Genomic DNA, 22,389 nt, shown 5'->3' on the forward strand with positions numbered 1-22,389 from the left:
GTGCCGGCCAATCGGGGGCCGCCGTGCTAACGCATGAGCCAATGGCGAGCCGCGCAGGCGGGGCGCCAGCCAATCAGGGCGCGTCCGGCGAACAAAAGGGGCTCTCCAAGGCGCCGGCCCTTCTCCCGAGCACAATTTCACATGACGCAACGGCTGCGGGAAGCGGTTCGCGAGCCGTGCCCGCCGCCGCCATTTTGTGAGCGCCGAGACTGAGCCGGCGGCGGCCCGAGGAGCGGCGGCACCGGCAGCGCAGCCAGCGGGAGCCGCGGCGTGGAGGATGCGGTAGAGGAGCCCAGCGGCAGCGGCGGGGGGGCGGCATCGGCATCGCTCGGCGGCGGCGGCGGGGGATCGCGGGGAGGGGGCTGTCGGTCGGTGGGTCGGGTCCTGGTCGGAGCAGCATGTCGGCCCCGGAGAGCAGCGCTGGCAGCAGCGAGGCCCGGGAGGACGCGTGCCGCGACTACCAGTCGTCGCTGGAGGACCTGACGTTCAACAGCAAGCCGCACATCAACATGCTGACCATCCTGGCCGAGGAGAACGTGCCCTTCGCCAAGGACATCGTCTCCCTGATCGAGGCGCAAATCGCCAAGGTTTTTATATTCCACCGACTACTACTCCTACCTATACTGCTGGGGGGACCGGCCGGGGCAGCGGGGTAGGGCGGCCTGGGAGCCCGCAGGAGAGGCGCGGGGGGAGCCGAGAGGCGGAGGGGTGTCAGGGGGACTCAGCGAGCCGGGGCCCGAAGGATGGGAAGTGGGGAGAGAGAGAGAGGGAAAGGCTCGGGTGGAGGCCGGGCGAGGTGGGCATGGCTGGGCTGGGGCGGCGAGGGGGCTTAGGAGGTAGTGCCGGGGGGGTGTTGGTAGTGAGGGGGCGAGCAGAGAGAGCAGGATTAGGACGGAGTTCGGGGAGGACGGGGGCTCCGAGGGGTATAGGAATCTGGGGGTCGCCGTGGGGTAAACAAGCTGGAAGAGGGAAGCGTGTCTCAAGTGGGATCAGGGAGCAGAGGGGCGAGGCGGCGGGCGGGGGCTTTTCCTTCCATCGCGAAGCTTAAGGCTGCTGCTGCTATTTGAACCCCCACCGCATAGGGAGCAGGGGACTCGAGGGAGGGGAGCAGCCCCCACAGCACCCCGCTGGGAGTAGGGAAGGGTTTGGGACTCGGCCCAGGAGAGCTGAGGGAGGAGGGCAGCGCGGCTTGCGCTGTGCGCCCCGTGTAAATAGCAGGCACAACATGGCGGCCCGGCCGTGACTGGGCAGCTCACTTCCTCGCCCTTGGAGCTGGGCTTTCCCCCGACGTGGAGCCAGGATTCGGGGTCCGAATCTGGTGTCTCAACCCTTCGATTTAGGCGATTTCGACTGTAGGTGAATAGTGAAGTCATTAGAGAGGACCTGAGTAGGGAGATCTCGTGGAGAGTTGGGGTTTTCTTGGGGCGTAGTCTAAAAGGGAAATCAGGTTAAGTTTCTAGAACGCAAATTGCCCTCCTCGCAAGGGCTAAGTATAATGATGTCCAAGTATAAGTTAAAGCAGCTTCCCCAGTGCGGTCCCTGTGAGAGATTAATTGAGGGGTGGGGGAGTCCCTTATCTCGTAAAAAAGTTTGTGGGTGAAAGGTGATTGTCTCCTTCGGTTAGAGAAGTGTGTGTCGTGATGATGGGGGTTGTGTTGCTATGCCTCATTAGAGAAAATTCTGTGGGTTTGAGATAATCTATTTGGATTTCAGGTGCTCTGTGCCCCCAGTAAGACTAGTGTTGTGTGTGTATTTATTTTGGCTAGAGGAGTTTACTGGTTGAGGATGTGGAAGAAAAAATTCTCCCTGCCTGTAGAAACTGCAGCAGCCTGTAGGATCCTAACATGGCGTCTGAAAGGCACATGATATAAAAAGGGAAAGAGGAGGCTCCCTCTGAGCCCAACCCAGGCAGTTGCTGACATCAGTCAGCCACTGCACATGCATGGGGGTTTGCAGCACCTCTTTAGCGAGTATTTTAGAAGAAAAGGGTTATTCTTTCAATCCCCCTCCGTATTCGTGCTAGCCACCCCTCCCCCGTTGTTTCCCTTGCTCCCTCTGTTATCAGGTGTTAAAAGGCTTTTTTCCTTTGGCTTTAAGTCGTGGTTTATAATGGTGAGAATTGTACTGTCTAATGATGGGGGTGGGAAGGATCTTTTAAGTTACTTAATCTATCTTTCTATCAATGCAGGATGTCTTTTTAGTGTGCCACAGTCCTCTGCCAGTCTAGTTTTAAATGCTGCCAGTGGCTGAGTTTTGCCATTCCTTGGGGAGGTGACCTCATAATCTAATAGCTCTCACCATTATATCTCCTAAAGGGCAGTGGATGTGTATAAAATGATTTGTGATGAATAACAATGCTGTCCGGTTTTGGTTTTTTTTTTTCCTTCATTTCTGGGTGGTTTAGAACCTGCCCTGAAGTGTGGGTTTTTTTTTAAAAAAGATGTCTTAAATCCTGTATCAATGGTTAGTTTTGCCTAGTTACTGTTTATGACTGTAGTTTATTCAAGGCAAGTTTTTAGTTATTTCTGGGAAAGTGATCTCCTTTACTAAGCCACTTTTTAAAAGTGTTGCCTGGAGACAGACTGTTTAGTGTAAAACTTGAGTGGTCTGCTTTACAATTTAATAAATGGTTCTGAAATGTGTGACTGGTATTATAAAATTTGTAAATAAAAAGTGTGAAATATGTATTTGTCTTTTTATTTACCATTGTATAGTGCAGAATTTGTTTCCAAGACCCATTTCATATACAAGGTTGCTTTTTTAAAAACAATTTTTTTCACAAGTTTGTGACTTGGGGTTCAATTGCCAGATATTATTTTTAACTTGAAATCTTTTAGGAAACTAATAAAAAAGAGCCACACATTTCCAACAATAACTTTCCTACGTTATTTGAAGGAACAGTGGGAGTTTTGTAAAGAAGTCTTCAATATTATGCTGATGAGCTCAGAGTTAGTGTTCTTCTGCGTTCTGGTGATTATGCGGCGCCTCCCTGCCTTTTGATTAGTGCCGTGCGGGCATCTTCCTTGCTTGGGGGTATTGCTGAGACCTGTAACCAAAACGCATTCCGGTCTGGGATTCCCTTGCCTGGTTATGGGAATATGTGCTAGATACCTTGACATAATAAACACTTCCAGAAGAGAAGACTTAAATATTCCAACCATATTTAAGTCACGTTTATTAAAACGCGACACCTGAATAGCTTATATTTGAAGCAGGGTACGCTGCTCAGCTGCTAATTGTGCTCCATAGTTTGAAGTAGGCTTCCTTACCTAGATTAGGGTGTTTCCATGTATGATTGCTGTTAACAGTCTGGTGCATGATGAAAGTGAGAGTTTACCTTTTTTACAGTGCTTTTGCTACTAATGGTTCCCCAGCATCCAGCTTAGCTGAGTATGGTGCGCTACTTTCCCCATTGATGAAATGGAAGACTATAAGCTACTCGGGGAGTAGCTCTCGGGCATAGGTACTTCTCAGGCAGCTCTTTTTGTCCCTAACACTGCTGACTAAAAGTCAGAAATGGTGTGCTGTCATTTTTGTATAAAGGAAGGCACTCAGAACTGGAGTGTTTTTAATGTGCCATTGTGCAGATTGCTTCAAAGAAGCAGCCAGTATTCCACAGACATTTTAAATAGCTGCAGACCCACAGTCTGATGTCTGAGACTTAAGCGATGCTTTTTTCTAACACTTGCACATTAGGCTGTTTACAGTTCAGTATTATGTTATAGTGTAAGTTTGGCTTCTAATGAGCTGCAATTAGTTTTAGCTAACCTAGCTGATTTTTTTGTTTTTATTTACAAAATACGTCACCTCCCTGTTTCTGCCTTTTTCCAATGCATTCGAAGGCAGTGACACCCTCCTGCCCCAAACTAACAAGGAGTTCTGCCCTCTTCAATAATAAGTTTCAGGTCATGGTAAATTAATACACATTAAGGGTGAGGAAACAACTGTGATTGCCCATGTACAAATACTGTTTACCTTCAGAGTGGGTGCCCTTCTGTGAACCACCTTAACGGGGAAGAAATTGAATTTAAAATGGTGAAGCAATAGCACTTCACACACTTTTCTGGATAATGGGTCTGCACTGTAGGGTGTCGTTTATTAACCTAGTAGCCTATTCTGTTTATAGTGAGCAATGAGTGGAGTTACTCTGGTTTTATCCCAAGTTTACCAGATGGTGAATGGGACTTGAAGTATTACTAGTGGATGCTCTTCCAAGGGGATAATGGTCAACACACACTGCTTGTGTTGCCTTTCATGTCCTCTTCAACAAGTCTGTGGACTTGCTGGTGCTTTTTGGAACTTTGCTGTGGCTTCTGCTTTTTGAAAGCCACTGCCAGGTATTAAAAACACTTTCATTGGTCCAGTACTGCTTTCTGTAAATTGGAAGTTGCTGAAGCGGTCCAGGGTTACCACACTTTCCTCGCACAAACGTGCTCTGAGTTTTGAAAAAGGACTTTAAAAAAACCCCAACCAAAACCAAACAACAAAACCCAAGCGTCTTGTAGCAAAGCTGTGTCCAGAGTTTGAAGACAACCTTCTGTGAAAATGATGGTTGCAGTTCCTGAGCTTGTCTCTGCATTTACCCACTTGACCAGATGATTGAGTTTTGACTGGATTTTGAACTCTGTTCTGACTGCATTTTTGCATGCATTCTGGAAATCTGAACTGTCGCCATCTACAAGTGCCAAGAGAGAATGGGACTCCTTGATCTGTCCATTTGGATTACAGTGAAATAATTGCAACCTATTCTGCGTGTAATTGATGAGAGACTGTGATAATCAACGTATAATTTACAGTTATGGAAGTTCACTAACTTGGGCTATTTGCCAGAAGTCTAATTTGTGTTCTGTGAAATACAGAAAAATGCATCCAAGAGGTTTGAATTATAAAAGATTTTTAGAAGTTCCTTGAAGTGCTGATGGTGATTTCCTGCTAAGTTACTTTCTCAAGGGAAAGGTTACACTCGGTACACTAGAGGCAGTACTGTCTTGTGGGCTTCTTTTTTCCTCTTTTTTTCACCCCTTTTTCCATGGCTTTGATACACAAAAAATTAAACTAAGGTGTTCCTTTTTAAATTTTTTTTTGTGATAGACCCACTGCATTTTACTTTGAACTGAGTTCATTTTTCAGATTAAGTTTTTGTATAAACAAAAAATCCCAATCCAAATCCCTTGGTATTTATAGTGGCAACCAAAAAGAGAGGTCTGTATTTCTGGGATTGGTAATCCCTTTATTTGAAGAGGATGAAGTATGTTTTTGTTGTACTAAACTTCTCAGTTTCTTCTTATTGCTCCAGGCTCCTGCATCAGAGAAGTTACCCGTTATGTACCTAATGGATTCCATTGTCAAGAATGTGGGAAGAGAGTATCTCACTGCATTTACTAAAAACCTAGTTGCAACATTTATTTGTGTATTTGAAAAGGTATATACACTTTCAGAAAAGTATTCTAAGCAAAATTTGTTCCTGGTAAAATAAGTACGTGCTTTCAGGTTTGGGTTTTCTTGGGTGGTGAACTATACAAATTGATTGGTTTTTATAAATCTCAATATCTATACTGTGAAAGATTATTTCTTCTGCAATCAAGCATGTAGGCTAGCTGAAAGATGCAAAGTATTACTTAATTTGGTGTATAAACATCAGTAGCTTTCCTGTCCAGGCAAGATTTTACTAACAGTATTTTGATTATTGGTGGCTTAGCTGGATGGACTTCTTGTAATGTATAGACCAATTGATTATGACTCGTTGGTTTATTTTTAAGAGAATTAGTAGTCCTTATGCCAAGAATAGACTGAGAGTTGGTTTCCTGTGGATTTTTCAAAGTCTCTCCTGTAGTTAGATTTGTCTGATTTACGTAATTCACATTGTGCAGAATGAGTGCTGAAACTCAAGAGTGAGTAGCACTGACACTTGGTTCTCTCTTGGTGGTCTGGCAGCTGAAAAAAATGCTGCAGCTGTGTTGGGGAAGCATGACAACATCATATTACAAATAAGTGTTTTGATTTCATTCAACATTGAAAGCTGCTGCCATATCTTTCAATTTTGACTCTTAATCTTGAAACCCAGTGAAGTACTTATGTGCTTATTCCTCAGTGAGAAAAGCACATTAAAGTCCACGTTTTGAAAGGGTGGACTTGAATGGGTTTAAATTGAATCAGAAAAAAATTCAGTGGTTTCCTGTATAAGAAAGTGGCATTTTATAAGAATGAGATGAATGAAGCTTTTGCATATTTACCATTACATATCAGCAATGATCTGAAATCCCAGTTTGCTTTATATATGGTTTTCAGATGTAAAATGCATGATGAAGTAAGGGATAGATCGTTATCATGACTGTAGAAGACCTCAACTCCCATGTACAGAGCAGATAGCGATAGATTTACGTGGGTTTTTTGGTATTAAATTGTGAGTGCTCTTCTACTTAGTTGAGTTTAAGGTTGTAGCTGAGTGAAGCTCTGGATAATAAGTAATCTTCAGAGTTTTACATGTTAACTTGCTACTTAGCTAACTAGAGCTATAAACATGTACTAATTAAATTAAAAGTGGCAGTTGTTTCTCATAGTTTAGTTGGTCATGTTAAAAGATGTGTGTAGAATTCCAGCACAAACATTGTTAGAAATTTGGTTTTATCAGTAATGGTCACTAAGGTATCTTTAGACACTTGAAGTCAGAAACTTTGCTCAGTCATTTCTGCACATTTTTGCAGTGAACTTCAGTGAACCCTCTCATGGAAAATTGTATAGAGGCATCCCCCAGTTACCAAGTATGAATTACTTTTATTGAAACTCCTGCTCTTACACAAAAAGAACCTCCAAACTTTGCAGAATATTCTATGTGTAGCTGTAACAGTTTAAAATGGCAGCAGAAGTCATCTACATGGGCAATATTTAATGATTGGAATGTTGACATAAGGGCAGCTGCATGTATTTTTTCCTTTAATGTTTTTCAGTTAATTGTTTAATTGAGCCACTCAAGTTACGAGATGAACTAAATTTTGCTTTACTGTAAATTTCTAATTCTGCTGCCATGAGATAATCTAAAACAATTGTTTGTAAAGAGAAGATGGGCCTCTGGTCCTACAAGTACATGATCTGTGACTCATACATAGAGGGGTCTAATTTTGCAGCTGAACTGAAATAACTGACTTCATTTTAGCTAATACCCCTTTTATTGCATTTTTTGGGAAAAAATCCTTCAGTGACTAGACAGCTGAGCAAAACACCTTTTTTCTGTTCAGAGTTTGGTTTTTCTTGATTTGTTTGTCATTGTTACGCTCCAGCACAAACACTTGAATAATGTATTGTCTCAGAGGCTGTTGCCTTTCAATACTTTTGTTACTGTATTTTTTTCCACAGAAATTGGGCCAGTAAAATGAGAATTTTGCTAATGGAAAAGTTGAAAGAAAATTCTCAGAGCATGGTAAAACACAATAAAATCTTCAAATGGCCTTGAAACAACAATTTGACATTTGATCTTCCGTTACTGGTCCTGTTGATAAAGATGTGTGGTCTGCACTGTGTATAAATTTTGTGTAGCAAGTTTAGTATGTTAAAATGGCAAGATAGAAATAGGAAATGAATGAAATCTTAAGTACTACAGAAAAGTTTAAGAAATTGTTCTATATTAACTTAACAAGCCATAGAATTGTTTTATTGTTTTAGGTGGATGAAAATACTAGGAAAAGTTTATTTAAATTACGCTCCACATGGGATGATATTTTTCCTTTGAAGAAACTGTATGCACTTGATGTCAGAGTCAACTCATTAGATCCTGCCTGGCCAATTAAACCTCTGCCCCCAAATGTGAATACTTCTAGCATCCATGTGAATCCTAAGTTTTTAAATAAATCGGTAAGTTTTTCTGCCTTGTGTAAGAACAGATGGTAATACATGTAGTTTTCATTGTTTGTATGCTGCTTTTTGACAATTTAGAATATTAAGAATGAAGTATCTGACCTTTGTAAACAGGTAAGAGAAATCTACAAATTCAGAATATTTTAAGGGGTTAGTTTTTTTTTAAATTTAAAAATAAGATTCTAGGTTTTGGAACATTGATGAGTTAATGTTGAATGACCTACACTTGTCAAAGCAGGCAAATTGTAGTGGGGCCAAAGAAATGCAGTTTATAACTGCTGTATGAACTAAGTCCCGGTATTGGATCATGATAACACTGAAAGGAGATGAATTTAGTCGATGCCATTACGATTTTAAATGTAACTTTTTTTTTTCCACTTTGTTTTTAGCCAGAGGAATCTAATGCACCTACCTCTGCTGTCACTTCTGGTGCCTCTACTCCTCCAGCTGTTCCTGAAATACAAAAGAATTTGACACAGGAGCAACTGATAAGGCAGCAATTGCTTGCAAAGCAAAAGCAGTTGTTAGAACTTCAGCAAAAAAAACTAGAGCTGGAGCTGGAACAGACTAAAGCACAGTTGGTGAGTAGGATAGTTGATAAAACTTTCATAGTTGGGTTTCTCTTTCGGAGAATACTTGGCTGTACTGGTAAGTACAGTACATTGCTTTTTCCTCCTGTTAGGAAAGTAGCTATTTTAGGATTACTAGAGCAATACAAGGTGATCTGGGGTTCCTGAACAGTTTTTATTACCGTAAAACCTCAAGTATTACACTTAGAGATGGAAAAAAAAGGTGAAGTTCTTGTTTGGTTTTAATTTCTCTTCAAAATGATACCTGACTGTGATCCTCATCTTTCACCTCTTTCAGCTGACAGCATGCTGGGCTATTTCAAATATGTTTGTTCCTAAGGAATACAGGAGCCTGATTGTTTGTAAACAAAGTTTCTTGGTTTGATGCTGCTGTTGGGCTTTGCTGCAGTAGTTGGAAGTCTTGATATATTGGCAGTTGACAATATCAAAGCATCTTTGAATTGAAGTGTGCAGATAGGATACTTGTCTGGGATAGCCCTACAGAGGAGAAGTGTGGTTTGAAAAAGAAACCTCTTCTATCGGATGCAGAACTAACCTATTATGAGTTGAGTTGCCTAGAGAATGTGAAATATGTAGGAAAGCTAGCACTGTGATTGGAATGTGTGCCGAAGTTACGTGTTTTGCAATATTGAATTTATATACTGGTGGTGCACTGTGCTTGAATTTGATATTTTGTAATGGTACTGCGTTATTTTACTACTTGTAATTAGCAGTCAGTGGTCAAGTTCAGTTAAGTGGCTGAAGCTCATAACTTTCAAGACATGGCTATTAGTATTTTGTTTTTGAGAAGGAATATTAGCACCTCTGGGCAGGAGTTGTGGCATACAGATTAATGCTGGATTTTTTTCAATTTCAGGCTGTATCCCTTAGTGTTCAGCAGGGATCATCTAGTATAGCTTCAGTTCCAGCACCTTCCAAGCAACACATGTCTCCCACACCTCATATGACAGTTAAACCACCTCATCAGACTGTTGTGCAATCTGAAAAAAACAAACCATCCCCAAGTCCTCCACTCCATGATATCAAAATAGTAAACAGGGATCCTCGGCTTAATAGGATGGGTCAACATTCTTCTCATACTAAAGATCAGTCTCACAGGAAAGAATTTTCACCAAGTGTGACCAGTCAGTCTGAGACCAAGGCAAACAAAACAGCACAGGCTGAAAAACAGAACTCAACAAAGTCAGAAAAATCAAAAGCAAGTGAAAAAACACAGAAGAAAGAACTTGAACAGTCCAAAGCAAAATCTAAATCGCCATCCCCTTTGAAAAATAAGCTGCCCGATACTAAAGATAGTAAAAGCCAGGAATGTGAAAGCACTAAGGTATCTGACATCAGTAAGCGGGATCCAAGACTGAAAAGACATCTTCAGGATAAGTCGGAGGGGAAGGAAGAGGAGGTCAAAGAAAAGAGGAGAAGTACAGAGAAGAAAGAAAAAGAGGAGCATAAGACATGTGAACATAGGCCAGTGGGGAGCAGAAATAAGGTGATTAATGGTGCTGTTCAGAAACAAGACACAACTACAGAGGAGTCAGAAAAACAGGGTGGAAAACAAGGGAGATCAAGTAGCAGGAAACGGTCACGATCACGCTCTCCTAAAGCAAGGTCACCATCTACACATTCTCCAAAAAGAAGAGAGAGGAGATCACCTAAAAGAAGACTTAGGAGTTTATCTCCTACTTCATCAACTCCTAAAATTGGAAAGATACGTCAGATAGGCCCTAAGCAGTCTCATGTTGAAGAAGGCACACAAGCAGCAAGAGATGAAAGAAATTCTAATAAGAGAAATGTTAAACAAGAGGTGCGTGATCCAAGGAGATTGAAAAAAGCCCAAGAGGAAAGACCCCAAGAGACAGCGACCCAACATTCTGCAAAAGCTTCTCCAGATCCAAAGGAGAACGCAGAAAACTGGCAAGGATCCAAATCAGGCAAGAGGTGGAAATCTGGTTGGGAAGAAAGTAAAAAGTAAGTTACTATCTTTTAAATAATTTCTGTGTGAAGTCAGTGAAAGTTCTCCTGTTGGCTTCAGTATAGTTGATTTTGGGAAGCAGTGTTCAGATTGTTAAAGCTGATAGGTTGAAGTTGTTTCTACTAGTGAAATACAGAAACGATGCATACTTAGATTCTAATGTGGTAGTGATGTTTTGCCATGATCAGTTCTAGTAGGAGCATAACCATTATGTCCTGAATAACAAAATAATCTATATTTTACAAATATCCTTGCTTTCAGCTCACAGCAGAATGATGAACACCAAGCACTTGTTAAATCCCCTCACCAAAGACACCGGGAAAACTGGCCTGCTGGTAAAGGAATTTTATCACCCCGAGCACCAAAGCAGCAGCACCGGTTAAGTGTGGATGCCAATTTACAGATTCCCAAAGAATTGACATCTGCAAGCAAAAGAGAATTACTTAAGAAGGTAATACTAATAAATCTGTCTTCATAGAAATATCCCAGGTATGGGGTATTCTCTTCTCTTTTTGGAAGTCTAAATTTAAACTTTATATTATAGGCTAATGACCGCTTCGCATCTGGTGAAATAACACAAGATGAGTTCCTCATGGTTGCTCATCAGATCCGACAGCTCTTCCAGTATCAGGAAGGAAAGCACAGATGCAATGTCTGGGATAGCCCTACAGAGGAGAAATGTGGTTTGAAAAAGAAACCTCTTCTATCGGATGCAGAACTAACGTATTATGAACATAAAGCTAAACTAAAAAGGACACAAGTTCAGCATTCATTGTCAAGGCTTGATCTGTTGGATCCTGATGATATTTTGGATTATCCTCTACCTGATGCATTACTTTCTGGAATAGAATGTGAGCAAGCAAAAGCCAAGCGTGGTGTACAGTTTGACAGAAAAGAACCATTTGCAGAAAGGTCAAGGAGACACTCTCCTGTTAGTGGCACTACAAGACCTTTTGCCGAAAACCTGTCACCACTTGAGAGTAGACGAAGACTTGAAGAACAGCGTGCTGCTAAAGGAGCAAGAAGTTCTGATCCTTATGACAGCTGGGGAGAATCGGAGGAATTTAGAGATGCTCTCAGACAACAGGGGAAAAGCACAGCAGAATTCCAGAAAATAGATGGTGATGCACTCTGCAGGTTTGATAATCGTGAAGAAAGACAGCTTCTTGGGCAAGGTGGTATGTGATTTTACCTTATTTAATGTCTGTTGAGTAACTGACAATATATTAGCGAGTGGTTATCTGATTTGTTCTGGTTTTTTTAGGTGTTCGAGAAGAACCAAGGTCCCCATTCAGTGAACGTTTCAAAAGAGCTAGGTATGAAGATCCAGAGAAAGCACCATTTCCAGAAAGTCCAGGATCAAGATTTGGAGGTATTGAAGCAAAGCAGAGGATAAGTGCCCTGATGGAAGACAGACCTCTGTTTGATGGCTCACCTAGACCGACTGCTGCAAGGGTCGGGGTAGATGGACAAGGAAGTCCTTTTGTTGATGGTCCTGCTGCTGGTTCAAGTTCCAGAATTGATGGGCCAGCTGGACAGGCTTCTCTGAGATTTGAGGGGCCTTTGGTGGGGGCAGGTGGATCTCAGTTTGATGGACCACTGGCAGGAGCAGGGGGAGCTGGAGCCCTAAGATTTGATGGACCAGGGCAGCTGGCAGGGTCCCTGAGATTTGAAGGACCCCCAGGCCAGGTTGGTGGAGGAGGTCCACTGCGGTTTGAGGGACCTCTTGGGCCTTTGCGGTTTGAGGGGCCTGCAGGGCAGCCTGTAGGTGGTCCTAGATTTGAAGGACCTGGAGTTGGTCTCAGGTTTGAGGGTCCTCATGGTCAACCCTCAGGTGGTCTCAGGTTTGAGGGACCTCATGGTCAACCTATGGGGCCTCGGGGTCAACCAGGGGGTGGTCTCAGGTTTGAGGGACCCCATGGTCAGCCCTTGGGGCCTCATGGTCAACCAGGGGGTGGCCTCAGGTTTGAGGGGCCACATTTACAGCCATTGGGGCCCCATGGACAACCTGGAGGTGGCCTCAGATTTGAGGGGCCACATGGTCAGCCCATGGGGCCACATGGACCATCAAGTGGTGGGCTCAGGTTTGAGGGGCCACATGGACCATCAGGTGGTGGGCTGAGATTGGAAGGACCACGGGGTCAGCCAGGTCTGGGTCCTAGGTTGATTGATGGACCAGTACACCAGGGAGCTGGTGGACTTAGATTTGATGGTCCTCTTGGTCGGGCTGGTCCGAGATTTGATGGATGTCATGGAGCTGGATTTGACGGTCAGCCTGGACAGCTGTCTCTCCTGCAAAGATTTGATGGAATTCATGGACAGCCTGGTCCAAGGTTGGCACCTGGACAGCAGGCACAAGCAAGATTTGAAACAGCCATACCTCAAAGATTTGATGGACCTCACCAGCCAGCCTCTAGGTTTGATTTGCCCCTTGGCCTTCAGGGCTCACGTTTTGAAAATGTAGCTAACCATCCTGCCTCAAGACTAGAAATGTCACCATATGGACAAGGTGGTCCGTTTGTTGAACATCCTGGCCAGGGCTACAATGGACCAGCTCATGGAATGCAGTTCCAGAGACCTGATATGTTTGATGGTTCGCCCGGACCAAATTTCAATGGGCCAGCTGGCCCAGGAGCACAGAACTTCCCACTGAGAGCAGCTGGACATTACTTCGAAGAAAAGGGTCTTCAAGGTCCTCAGTATGGAAATTTCAGTAATATGCCAATGGGAAGTAATCAGGTAAGAGCTGATTGCATCAAATAGTTTGCTTGCAGAAGTGTTTTTGTGTAGAGAATTAGCAGTTTTGCTTCTGTAAAATTGAATCTTTTTCTGAAGAGTTGGGAGGCTTAGAGTTGGTTTCAAGCCAAAAAATGACTAGATAGTTTAAGAAGGACATGCATTGCTATGTTTCAAGAACCTTTTTTTAAGAATTAGACAAAATAGTGGATCTTTGTAATCACTTCATAGTTCAGAATACATCTGTGAAGTCATTATTTATAACAGAACAAAACCAGGTAATAGGATGCATTTGGTATTTTCATTAAATTTTAACAGAAGTTAATTCTGTATAAAGCATGAAAGATAATGTAAGTGAATGTACATGATTAATTTTTCTAAAAGGTGTGAAGTTGGACTGGATCAAAATTATTGTTGCATTTTTGCAGCTGTTAGTACTGGTGATAAGCCAGTTTTAAAGAGATACTCATAACTTGGAGGAATTGAGAAAGATAGGGCCATTGTTGAACTTTCTAACTCAACTGCATTTTGTCTTTTGAAATATTCTTGGCACCATCTTGCCATGACAGGTTAGTTGTCTTTGCTGTTGCCTCTTGGAAATGCTCTCTTCAAAAGGAGGAAAATGATACTTTACATTAGTAAAACTGATGTGATTTCTTTCTCAGTAGTTTAGAGATTTTAAAAAGTATTTTTTGTTTAGGGGATTAAAATTGAATGTGAAGAGTTAACTGGTTGTATTAAAGCAAGGTAATGTGTCGTGCAGACCTCTAACGGGATAAAATTTTAAACTGTAAATCCAGAAAGCAGCCAGTTAGGAAAAAAAAACCCCAAACATTTTTATTACAACTGTTGTGAAAACGGTTTTTTTACTTAAAGCTTACTGTAGCTGATGTGCTGAAAAGTCTTGTTTTCAAGTTTTGTGTCTGTAGTGAATGCTGGTTCAGTTCTTAGATAGAATTAATCCTGATATTTGTTAATAGACATTTACCAGTTCCTTGAATTTCTTGGAGGAGCTCTGTTTTGATGAACAGGAGCAATTTAAAAGGAAGTACTGTGTTTGGAAAATGAGATTGCTAAGCAGAAGGAAAGGTGTTGGGGTTTGGTTTTTTGTTTGTTGGTTTTGGTTTCTTTGTTTTTTTTTAATGTTAGGCAAAATGAGGATGTGTTCTGAATTTTCCTAGTGGAAAATGAAAATGGGGAAAAGATCATATAGTCATTTGGTGTCCTTTTCAATACCAAACTGACATGGTTCACTCCCAGGAAGAGTTTAATATACGTGAAATTATTGAGAAACATCTAGAAGTTAATAATGAAATGTGCCGAGTTTGTAATTGCATTATTACACAAAGAATACTTGAATGTTTACTTTCACAGGTTTCTCTCATGTCTGCTCAAGCAGGACATTATGGCCAAGGTCAGCAGTACTTGACAAATCCTGGAAATTTTGTCCAGAACCCTACAGGTGTGTAACAGTAGAGTTCCTTTTATTTCTTTTGGATTATTTGTTTGGTGGTGGCCACAAAAATTACCTTTATTAATGTCCTGATTTACTTGGTCTGTGTGGATTAAGGGAAGTCTCCTTAGGAGGTGGCTGTAGATGTGGTTTCTGTAGCACCTTAATCTCTTTAGGAACTTCTCTCAAACACTGAAAGCTTTTGTTAGTTTTCATTAACCATGTGGTTTTGGTATAAAGTTGTGCTGAAAAAACCAAAAATTAGTTTTGATCCGTTTCTTTGGAAGGCACCAATCTGTATGTCTAGCTTGCTTTGCTGGAGTGTGCAGACATTTCCTGTGTATGAGTGGTTAGTAGTGAAAAACTTCAAAAACATCATAAAAGGTTAAACCAGGCGATGCAGTAGATTGATTGTGGTGAAATATGTAAATAGGAATCAAGGACAATACTGCATTTCAGTAACCACCATCCAGAGGAGATCTGTGTATGGGCAACCAGCTTAGATAGCACTTCTGAGTACAAAATGAAAGAAGCTGTTGCAAGGGAAAAAATTAACCAAACACTAGATAAAGCAGAGAGTTGGTAAATAATTTGGAACAAAAAATTAAAGAAATGGCAGGCAACAGGAAAATTGTGTTGTGAAATACACTGATAAAAGTGAAGTCAATTTCTGATGCTAACTTTTTGCCATCCTGAATGTCTGTGTTTTTCCTCAGGAGCCCTTCCACATTCATATCCTGATAACCACCTTGGACAAGTTGATGTGAATGAATTATTTGCTAAACTGCTGAAAACAGGAATCCTCAAATTGTCTAAAACTGATTCCACTTCAGCACGTATGTGGATTAATTATGTTCTAACTATTCAGTTTATCCACAGCTCAACTGTAAATCTGAGTATACAAACTTCTGTGAACTCCTGTATTGTTTTTGGTTTTTTTTTAATTGAACTTTATTTTGTGGAAGGAATTCAGTACATGTGGTTGAGTAAATTCTTAGTGTCTTGTTTAATTTACACTTCACCTATTCAAATCAGTCAGTTTTGTCTTTGGTGCCATACTTCAGTAATTTGTTCTTGGTCATAATCAGGTTCTTTGCAGCTTCTGAAATATTTCTGTATCTGTGAAGACTGAATTTTAATGCCAAACACTGAGGTGAAATACTGTTTTCCTCAATAGAAATTCTTGTTTAGTTTCTTTTATGCTTTTTTAAATGGTGTTAGAGGATGCCCACTTGTGCTTTACCACAGTCAGATTGTATTTTTAGTATTTGGAAAAAAAATAACTTCCAGGAGCATATAATTTCTTTCTGATGATGTACTGAAATTTTGGTAAAATAATATCTTAATGGTTTCTAGAAGCAAATGAAACATCAGCCCAGCCGACTGCTGAAGAAGAAGATGATGATCAGAATGAAGATCAAAATGTTCCAGACCTCACTAACTTCATAGTTGAAGAACTTAGACAGTGAGTATAGTAGAATGGGTTTACAGTAGGAATAACTACATGGCAGTAGCCAGATAGTTAATCCAAGGCAGTTAAAAGCTTTTGAAAGATTATCTCTCACTTTATGATTAAGAGTCATCTTAATCATAAGACACTTCCATTGTTTGATGTCAGCCTTATTGAATTTGAGAAATGAAAAAGATGGAAGATTAACATGGGAAAACTTAGCTTTATGCAGAGGTGCACATTGTTACTTAAGCACTAAGGGTGTGATGGGTAGTGAAGCCCAATCCTGGGCTGCATCCAAAGCTGTGTGACAAAGAGCTCAAGGGAGGTGATTCTCCCCCTCTGCTCTGGTGAGACCCCACCTTGAGTGCTGCTCTGGGGCCCCAGCACAAGAACGACGTGGACCTGTTGGGAGTGAGTCCAGGGGAGGCCATATAGATGATGAGAGGGCTGGAGCACCTCTGCTATGGAGACAGGCTAAGAGAGTTAATGTGGTTCAGCCTGGAGAAGAGAGGGCTCCAGGGAGTCCTCATTGCAGCCTTCCAGTACCTAAAGGGGACTACAAGAACAGCTGGAAAGGGATGTTTCAGAAGGCCATGTAATGATAGGACAAGGCTAAGGGCAAATGGCTTTACACTGAAGAACAGATTTCCTGTAGATAGTAGAAAGAAGTTCTTCACTGAGAGGGTGATGAGGTACTGGAATAGGTTGCCCAGAGAAGCCATGGATGCCCCAGCCCTGGAAGTGTTCAAGGCCAGATTGGGTGGGGCCCTGAGCAACCTGGTGGCAGGTGTCGCTGCCCATGGTGGGGGCAGGAGGAGTGTTGGAACTAGATGGTCTTTTAAGATCCATTTCAACCCAAACCATTTTATTATTTTAATTTTACCACTTCGGTGGTAGCTTGTAAAGCTGGGCCAAATGAAGGCATTGCTATTTGAACGTTATTAGATGGGAAAAGCTGGTAGGAATGAGACACAACACTAACATGTTTCTCATGAGTTGTTAATAAGAGCCCATTTTGTTTGTTTAAATTGATTGTGCTATGAAAATCAGGATGAAATTAGTCATATTGTGTACTTTTAACTTGCAGCAGATTCATGATTTTCCCCTGCTATTGTAGGCAAATGAAGCAACTTACTGAGAAGATTCTTGCTGTCTCTTTTTGAAGAAGCATTAAGATTTTTTTCAATCTCTTTTTGTAGGCGTTATGATAGTGTTATAAATCGACTGTACACTGGAATTCAGTGTTACTCTTGTGGAATGAGATTCACTACTTCACAGACGGATGTTTATGCAGATCATTTAGATTGGCATTATCGCCAGAACCGGACAGAAAAAGATGTTAGCAGAAAAATTACACACAGGAGATGGTACTACAGTTTAACAGTAAGTAATGCAGTATTTGTGTTTATAAATTACAGACTGGATTCTGTGTTTTACTCATGTGCTGTAGGATTGCAGCTGAAATTTGCATCACCTCACGAGTTTGCTGTGATAAACAGTGATGTCTTAGATACTTCAAGTAGTCCACAAATGCCTGTCAGCATACAAAAGGCAATTGTATGATGAACAATAAGCAGTTTAAAGCTGCTTATTGCACTGTTTTCATTCCACTGAGAATGGGATTTGAAGGAGAGTGATTTTTTTTGAAGAAGTGCTTTTGAAGTGTAGCATTGTGGGAAAGAGTACGCTGTGCTAATGCTGCATGTGAGGAGTATTTCAGTTTTAACAAAGGTAAATTTATTAAATATGATACTTTGGGATGTCTGAGTGAGCATGAAAACTTTTTTCTTAGGACTGGATTGAATTTGAAGAAATAGCAGATCTAGAGGAGCGTGCTAAAAGCCAGTTCTTTGAAAAAGCTCATGAAGAGGTTGTGTTGAAGACGCAGGAAGCTGCAAAAGAGAAGGAGTTTCAGAGTGTCCCAGCTGGACCAGCTGGAGCGGTCGAGGTAAGTTTCAGCTTGCCAGATAACAAGAATCCAGTTATCAGCCCAGATCGCAAGAATCTAGTCCTTCAAAGGCTTGTACTGTATTCTTCTTACTATATGTAGACTGGAGTCTTGTACTGGGGCCTTAGCACAGCCCGTCCATAGGTCGTGTATGTAATGGTTGCTTCCCAGGGGCAGAGAGTAGTATAAACCACCTGTAGTTAAAAAAAATGTACACCCATTGGTATTCTGGCAGAATTGAAAAGGGCAAAGTGTATTAATTTGCTGAATGTTTACCCAGTGAGAGTAAGTAGAGTAAGCAATTTGTCCTTTGATGGTCCTTTGTCATTCAAATAACTAGTGGGTTTACTGGGGTTTTGGTACTTTCAAACACAAAAATTTCTTTTTTGGTAGCAGATAGGCATTAGAAGAAAGAAATGTGACAATCTGAAAGTAACCACTAGAGCTGTGTTTTGGTAGATGAATTGGTGTAGTAGTCAAATACAAATATTGTTAGAATTACAATTTATTTTTTCATTCTAAGTCTCTAAGAAACTCGCTATGAAACTACACAGGCCTTTTTTCCAAATTTTAGGAAGTACCTTTTGTGCTTTGTTCTCTGAGTTGATAATTTTTCACAGAAGTACTAAAAATGTTAGTACTCCCATCTAAAAGTTCTGCCTTTTTTGACTTAAAATTGCAGGTTAAGGGGGAAGAATGAAGATAATGCCATAAATAAAATTAGTTAAATCGCTCTAATGGATTGTCTTACATGACAGTAACACACAGCATTACATTGTTACAAAGTGCTTTGCTGACTTACTAACTGAAAGGGCAAAGCTTACCTTTCTCAAGTGACAAAGAGTATTCAGGGCCAGAAGGTGATCCTTTCTCTGTCTGCAAGCCATACTCAATTTTTAATTACGGTTTACTAATTATTAAAGTGAGTTTTAAAGTGTGGAGGAGAGATCATGTTCTAGGCTTAATGTATTTATCTTAATTTAAAAGAACCTTATTTGACTTCTACTAGATTCTTGAAGTTGATGTGTTCAGTAAATTGCAATAACATCATTAATCTCTGTTACTCCAATAACTTTTCAGAGCTGTGAAATTTGCCAAGAACAATTTGAACAGTATTGGGATGAGGAAGAGGAAGAGTGGCACCTGAAGAATGCTATCAGGGTAGATGAAAAGGTAATCCGATTTTACTTACATGTGATACTAATTTGTAGTAAAACCCCTGAAGAAGAAAACCCAGGGGGAGGTGGCAAGTGCTCTTTTTCTCCTGGAGGATTCCTCTTGTAGTTTTCCTGGCTTCCCAATACATAAATATCTCTGCCTTTGGAAGTGTCTGAAATCCTGGTGTCATTGGTATGGGCTCCCTAGTGTTCCCTTACAACACTGCAGTGCTCAAAGAAAAATGGATGTCCCTGTGTATGGGTGTAGGTATTGGTCCAATTATTTCTGTATGCAGCTGTGCACAGATAATTCTGAGCACTCACCAGGCTTCTCTAATGCACAGCTCTTGCTAGCCTGCTGTATGATAAGGTTTCCTAAATAAACATCGCAGCATTGTTTCTCAGGTATATTTGACACCATGCTTAGCCTGCTCAGACCATAGTTTTTCTAGCTGAATTGTGTGCTAATGTGTAATTGACGCTGTTCAGTTCATTGTCAGTGATCCTGCTATAATTTATTCTTACATATTTAAATGTATAACCTTTTTTTTTCAGATTTACCATCCATCTTGTTACGAAGATTACCAAAATGTAAGTGGATCTTTCATATTTTTTGAAGCATTTTGCTTTCACTTTGTTTGCTTGATCTCTTGACCTTGCAGGGAGCAGATGTGTTCAGAATGTGCTGCCCATTTCTCTTGCCTAAGACTTGGAAGGCTTTGGGCATGGCAAGTTTATAATACAGAATTAGCTGAGATGAATTTCTGGTTGTGATGCACCATGACAGCTTGTGTGCCATAAAGCAAAACCATGGTTTGATGGATTTATTGTGAGTAACATGTAATCTTAGGAATTTGTAACAATGGAGTAGATAGGTATTGGTGTGTTTGACATTTTTAATGCTTTGGGAGTTACAATTGCCCTGAGGGTGGATAGTAGGGAACAATTCATGGAACTGTATTAAGCATTTCATCACTGCTTGGTGATAACTTTTCAAAGGAATTGAAAAAAAGTAATGCTATTAAAAAATGAATTTGTTTTCTTCCAAGTTTGACTAAGTAGAAGTTTGGATTTTGAGTGCCTGACCATCAACATACTTGCGTTTTGAAAAAGAGCAAAAGGAGTAAGACACTAAAAATGGTTATTTTAGTGTGTTAATGCTACATTGACTTCTACTTTGCAGACATCATCATTCGATTGCACACCATCTCCCAGCAAGACTCCTTCAGAAAATCCATTAAATACAATGTTGGACATTGTAAAACAAGAAACAGAAGAGTCTTGTGACTCACCTAAAATCAAAGAAGAACCTGATGACACCCCTCCTGCCTGTGCAGAAGAGAGCACACCTGCATCTACAGAAATAAAAACAGAACCTGAGGAGTCTGTTTAAAATAAACTGTGGTATGATTTTGATTTTTTTTTTTTACAGAAGAGCTGCTGTGTTAATTCTGGAAGGCAAATACTTTTTATAAGAATTAAAATGTCCAACTGAGGCAGGGCCTCAACTACTGTTTGGTTAATAAATACATTTTTGTATTTGAAATTTCTTATTGCCTGCACAGTTTCAGGTGTCATTGTGTGAAAGTTCTGTAGATGCGTGAAAATTTAATGGTATATGTAAAAATGTAAAATTTTCACTTGTTGAAATGTAAATTATAAATAAAAGATATTTTTGCTATATATGGAGTGTAATGTTTATGCACACCATCAAATAAATACAGTGTTTCTGTACTTTTTTCAGTTTAAAATGAATTTTTGCTTAATAAGATTCAGAAAAATGGAAGTGAGTCTCTTCCTTCAGTTATCCCATAGGTGGGTTATCAAGGGAAGGAGCTTCTTAGACAGGCCTAGATTTCTTGTCTTTTAAAAGTTATTTGAACAAACTTACATATCCAGATGCTTAAAAAAATTACAACAAGAAAAAAAAATCCACAAAAAAACCTCACAAAAAGACAGTTCTGGGTAGAAGGGGAAAATTCAACAAACCAACCGGAGTGCTTGATTGTGGTGAACACAAGTGCCAACAACAAAAATTAACAAACCAGGATGCCTGGTAGTTAAGACATTTTTAATGAATTTTTTTTCCATTAGTCAAACACAAATTTAATAAAGCTGAATTTTCTTTACAGGGGGGGGAATGAATGTAAGAATGCTCATTTGAAACATGGTTAACGTTTTCCTTTCTGTTGCTTATGACTGGATTTAGATGGTAAACCAGATATCCTGAGATGTTAATATTTCTTAAATGTTATAAATAAAACTAAGCATATATTTGAGTGTGAGTCTCTTCCTTTCAGTAATGGGTCTGTGTGGCTGGTACGTTTGTGGGATTGGAAATAAAATGGTGTGTTTTAGGACAGTATGCATTTGCTGTTTCATTCACTCTGCTACTTAGAGTGTGTTTAACTTGTTGGGAGCAAGGCAAGTACTAAAAGAAAGCAGTGTCTCAGTCCTAGTGTGTTACTCCCACAGTGGGGATACTTGGGCCTCACAATTCATGCTTAATGTGTGAGTAGAAGTAATCAGCAGTGCAGATGTTGGCTGCAAAAACTTCTTCCCATGTTGACACCCAGCCTTCTTGCAGTTTTTAAGATGCAAATAATAATTTCTTTTATTAGGGTTGTAGCAGTAGTCGTGAGCTTGCCCTGTTCTAGATATCAGCCTTAAAAATGCTGTTTAATTAGAGACAGTCCAGAGGAACAAAAATACAAGATGGATCAGGGTGGTGTCAGTCCATACGGAGGTGTGCATGGCTGCTGGCTGTGCTGTGGGGTGTTATTCCTGTGTTTGTTATTGCAACCTCTTCTTGGAGCAGGGATGTAGCCTGGTCTCCTGGCCCAAATATGATGCTGTGTGTCCTGGAATACTGTAAACTTCTAAACTACACCAACTGAAGTTCAGAGGAGACTAAGCAGAGATGTGATGTCTTTAAATATGAAGAAGGCTGTTAGGAAAAGGGAACAAATTATTCTGTCTGCTGGAGAAAGAACAAAAAGAGACCTTTAAGTTGCAGAAATAGGCTTTATGACAGCTCTCGAATGACAAGGATAATTAGGCTCTAAATGGGCCATTAAACTCACTTGGTCCATGTGATTATCACTCACACCTGTAAATCTGACTGGGAAGGATTCATCCTGCCTAGAAGCAGGATTCTGGAAATGCAGAGTCCCTTTTTCTTTCCCCATCAAAGAACGTGGCTTATCCCCAGGGCACTAGCTGGTTTTGACTA

At 40.8% G+C, this 22,389-nt stretch overlaps 1 protein-coding gene across 3 annotated transcripts; it reads left to right on the forward strand.

Moving 5' to 3' along the window:
- Nucleotides 1-128: 128 nt before the first annotated feature.
- Nucleotides 129-21,436, forward strand: PCF11 (PCF11 cleavage and polyadenylation factor subunit). 3 transcript variants are annotated; one of them, XM_085065521.1, is made up of 17 exons: nucleotides 129-587; nucleotides 5,297-5,422; nucleotides 7,660-7,848; nucleotides 8,241-8,432; nucleotides 9,298-10,406; nucleotides 10,672-10,861; nucleotides 10,955-11,588; nucleotides 11,675-12,277; nucleotides 12,359-13,149; nucleotides 14,521-14,608; nucleotides 15,316-15,435; nucleotides 15,956-16,064; nucleotides 17,252-17,435; nucleotides 17,845-18,000; nucleotides 19,081-19,173; nucleotides 19,713-19,748; nucleotides 20,341-21,436. In XM_085065521.1, the coding sequence occupies exons 1-17, from the start codon at nucleotides 399-401 to the stop codon at nucleotides 20,548-20,550; spliced, it is 5,019 nt and encodes a 1,672-aa protein (XP_084921647.1). In that variant the 5' UTR covers nucleotides 129-398; the 3' UTR covers nucleotides 20,551-21,436. The 3 variants fall into 3 exon arrangements, with proteins under 3 accessions (XP_084921647.1, XP_084921630.1, XP_084921639.1); XM_085065504.1 differs by having other exon boundaries at nucleotides 11,675-13,149; XM_085065513.1 differs by having other exon boundaries at nucleotides 10,955-11,585; nucleotides 11,675-13,149.
- The last annotated feature ends 953 nt before the right edge of the window (nucleotides 21,437-22,389 follow it).

The sequence above is a fragment of the Lichenostomus cassidix genome, chromosome 1, assembly GCF_008360975.1.
Source record: "Lichenostomus cassidix isolate B80296 chromosome 1, HeHo_3.0, whole genome shotgun sequence".
In the NCBI taxonomy this organism is placed as follows: domain Eukaryota; kingdom Metazoa; phylum Chordata; class Aves; order Passeriformes; family Meliphagidae; genus Lichenostomus; species Lichenostomus cassidix.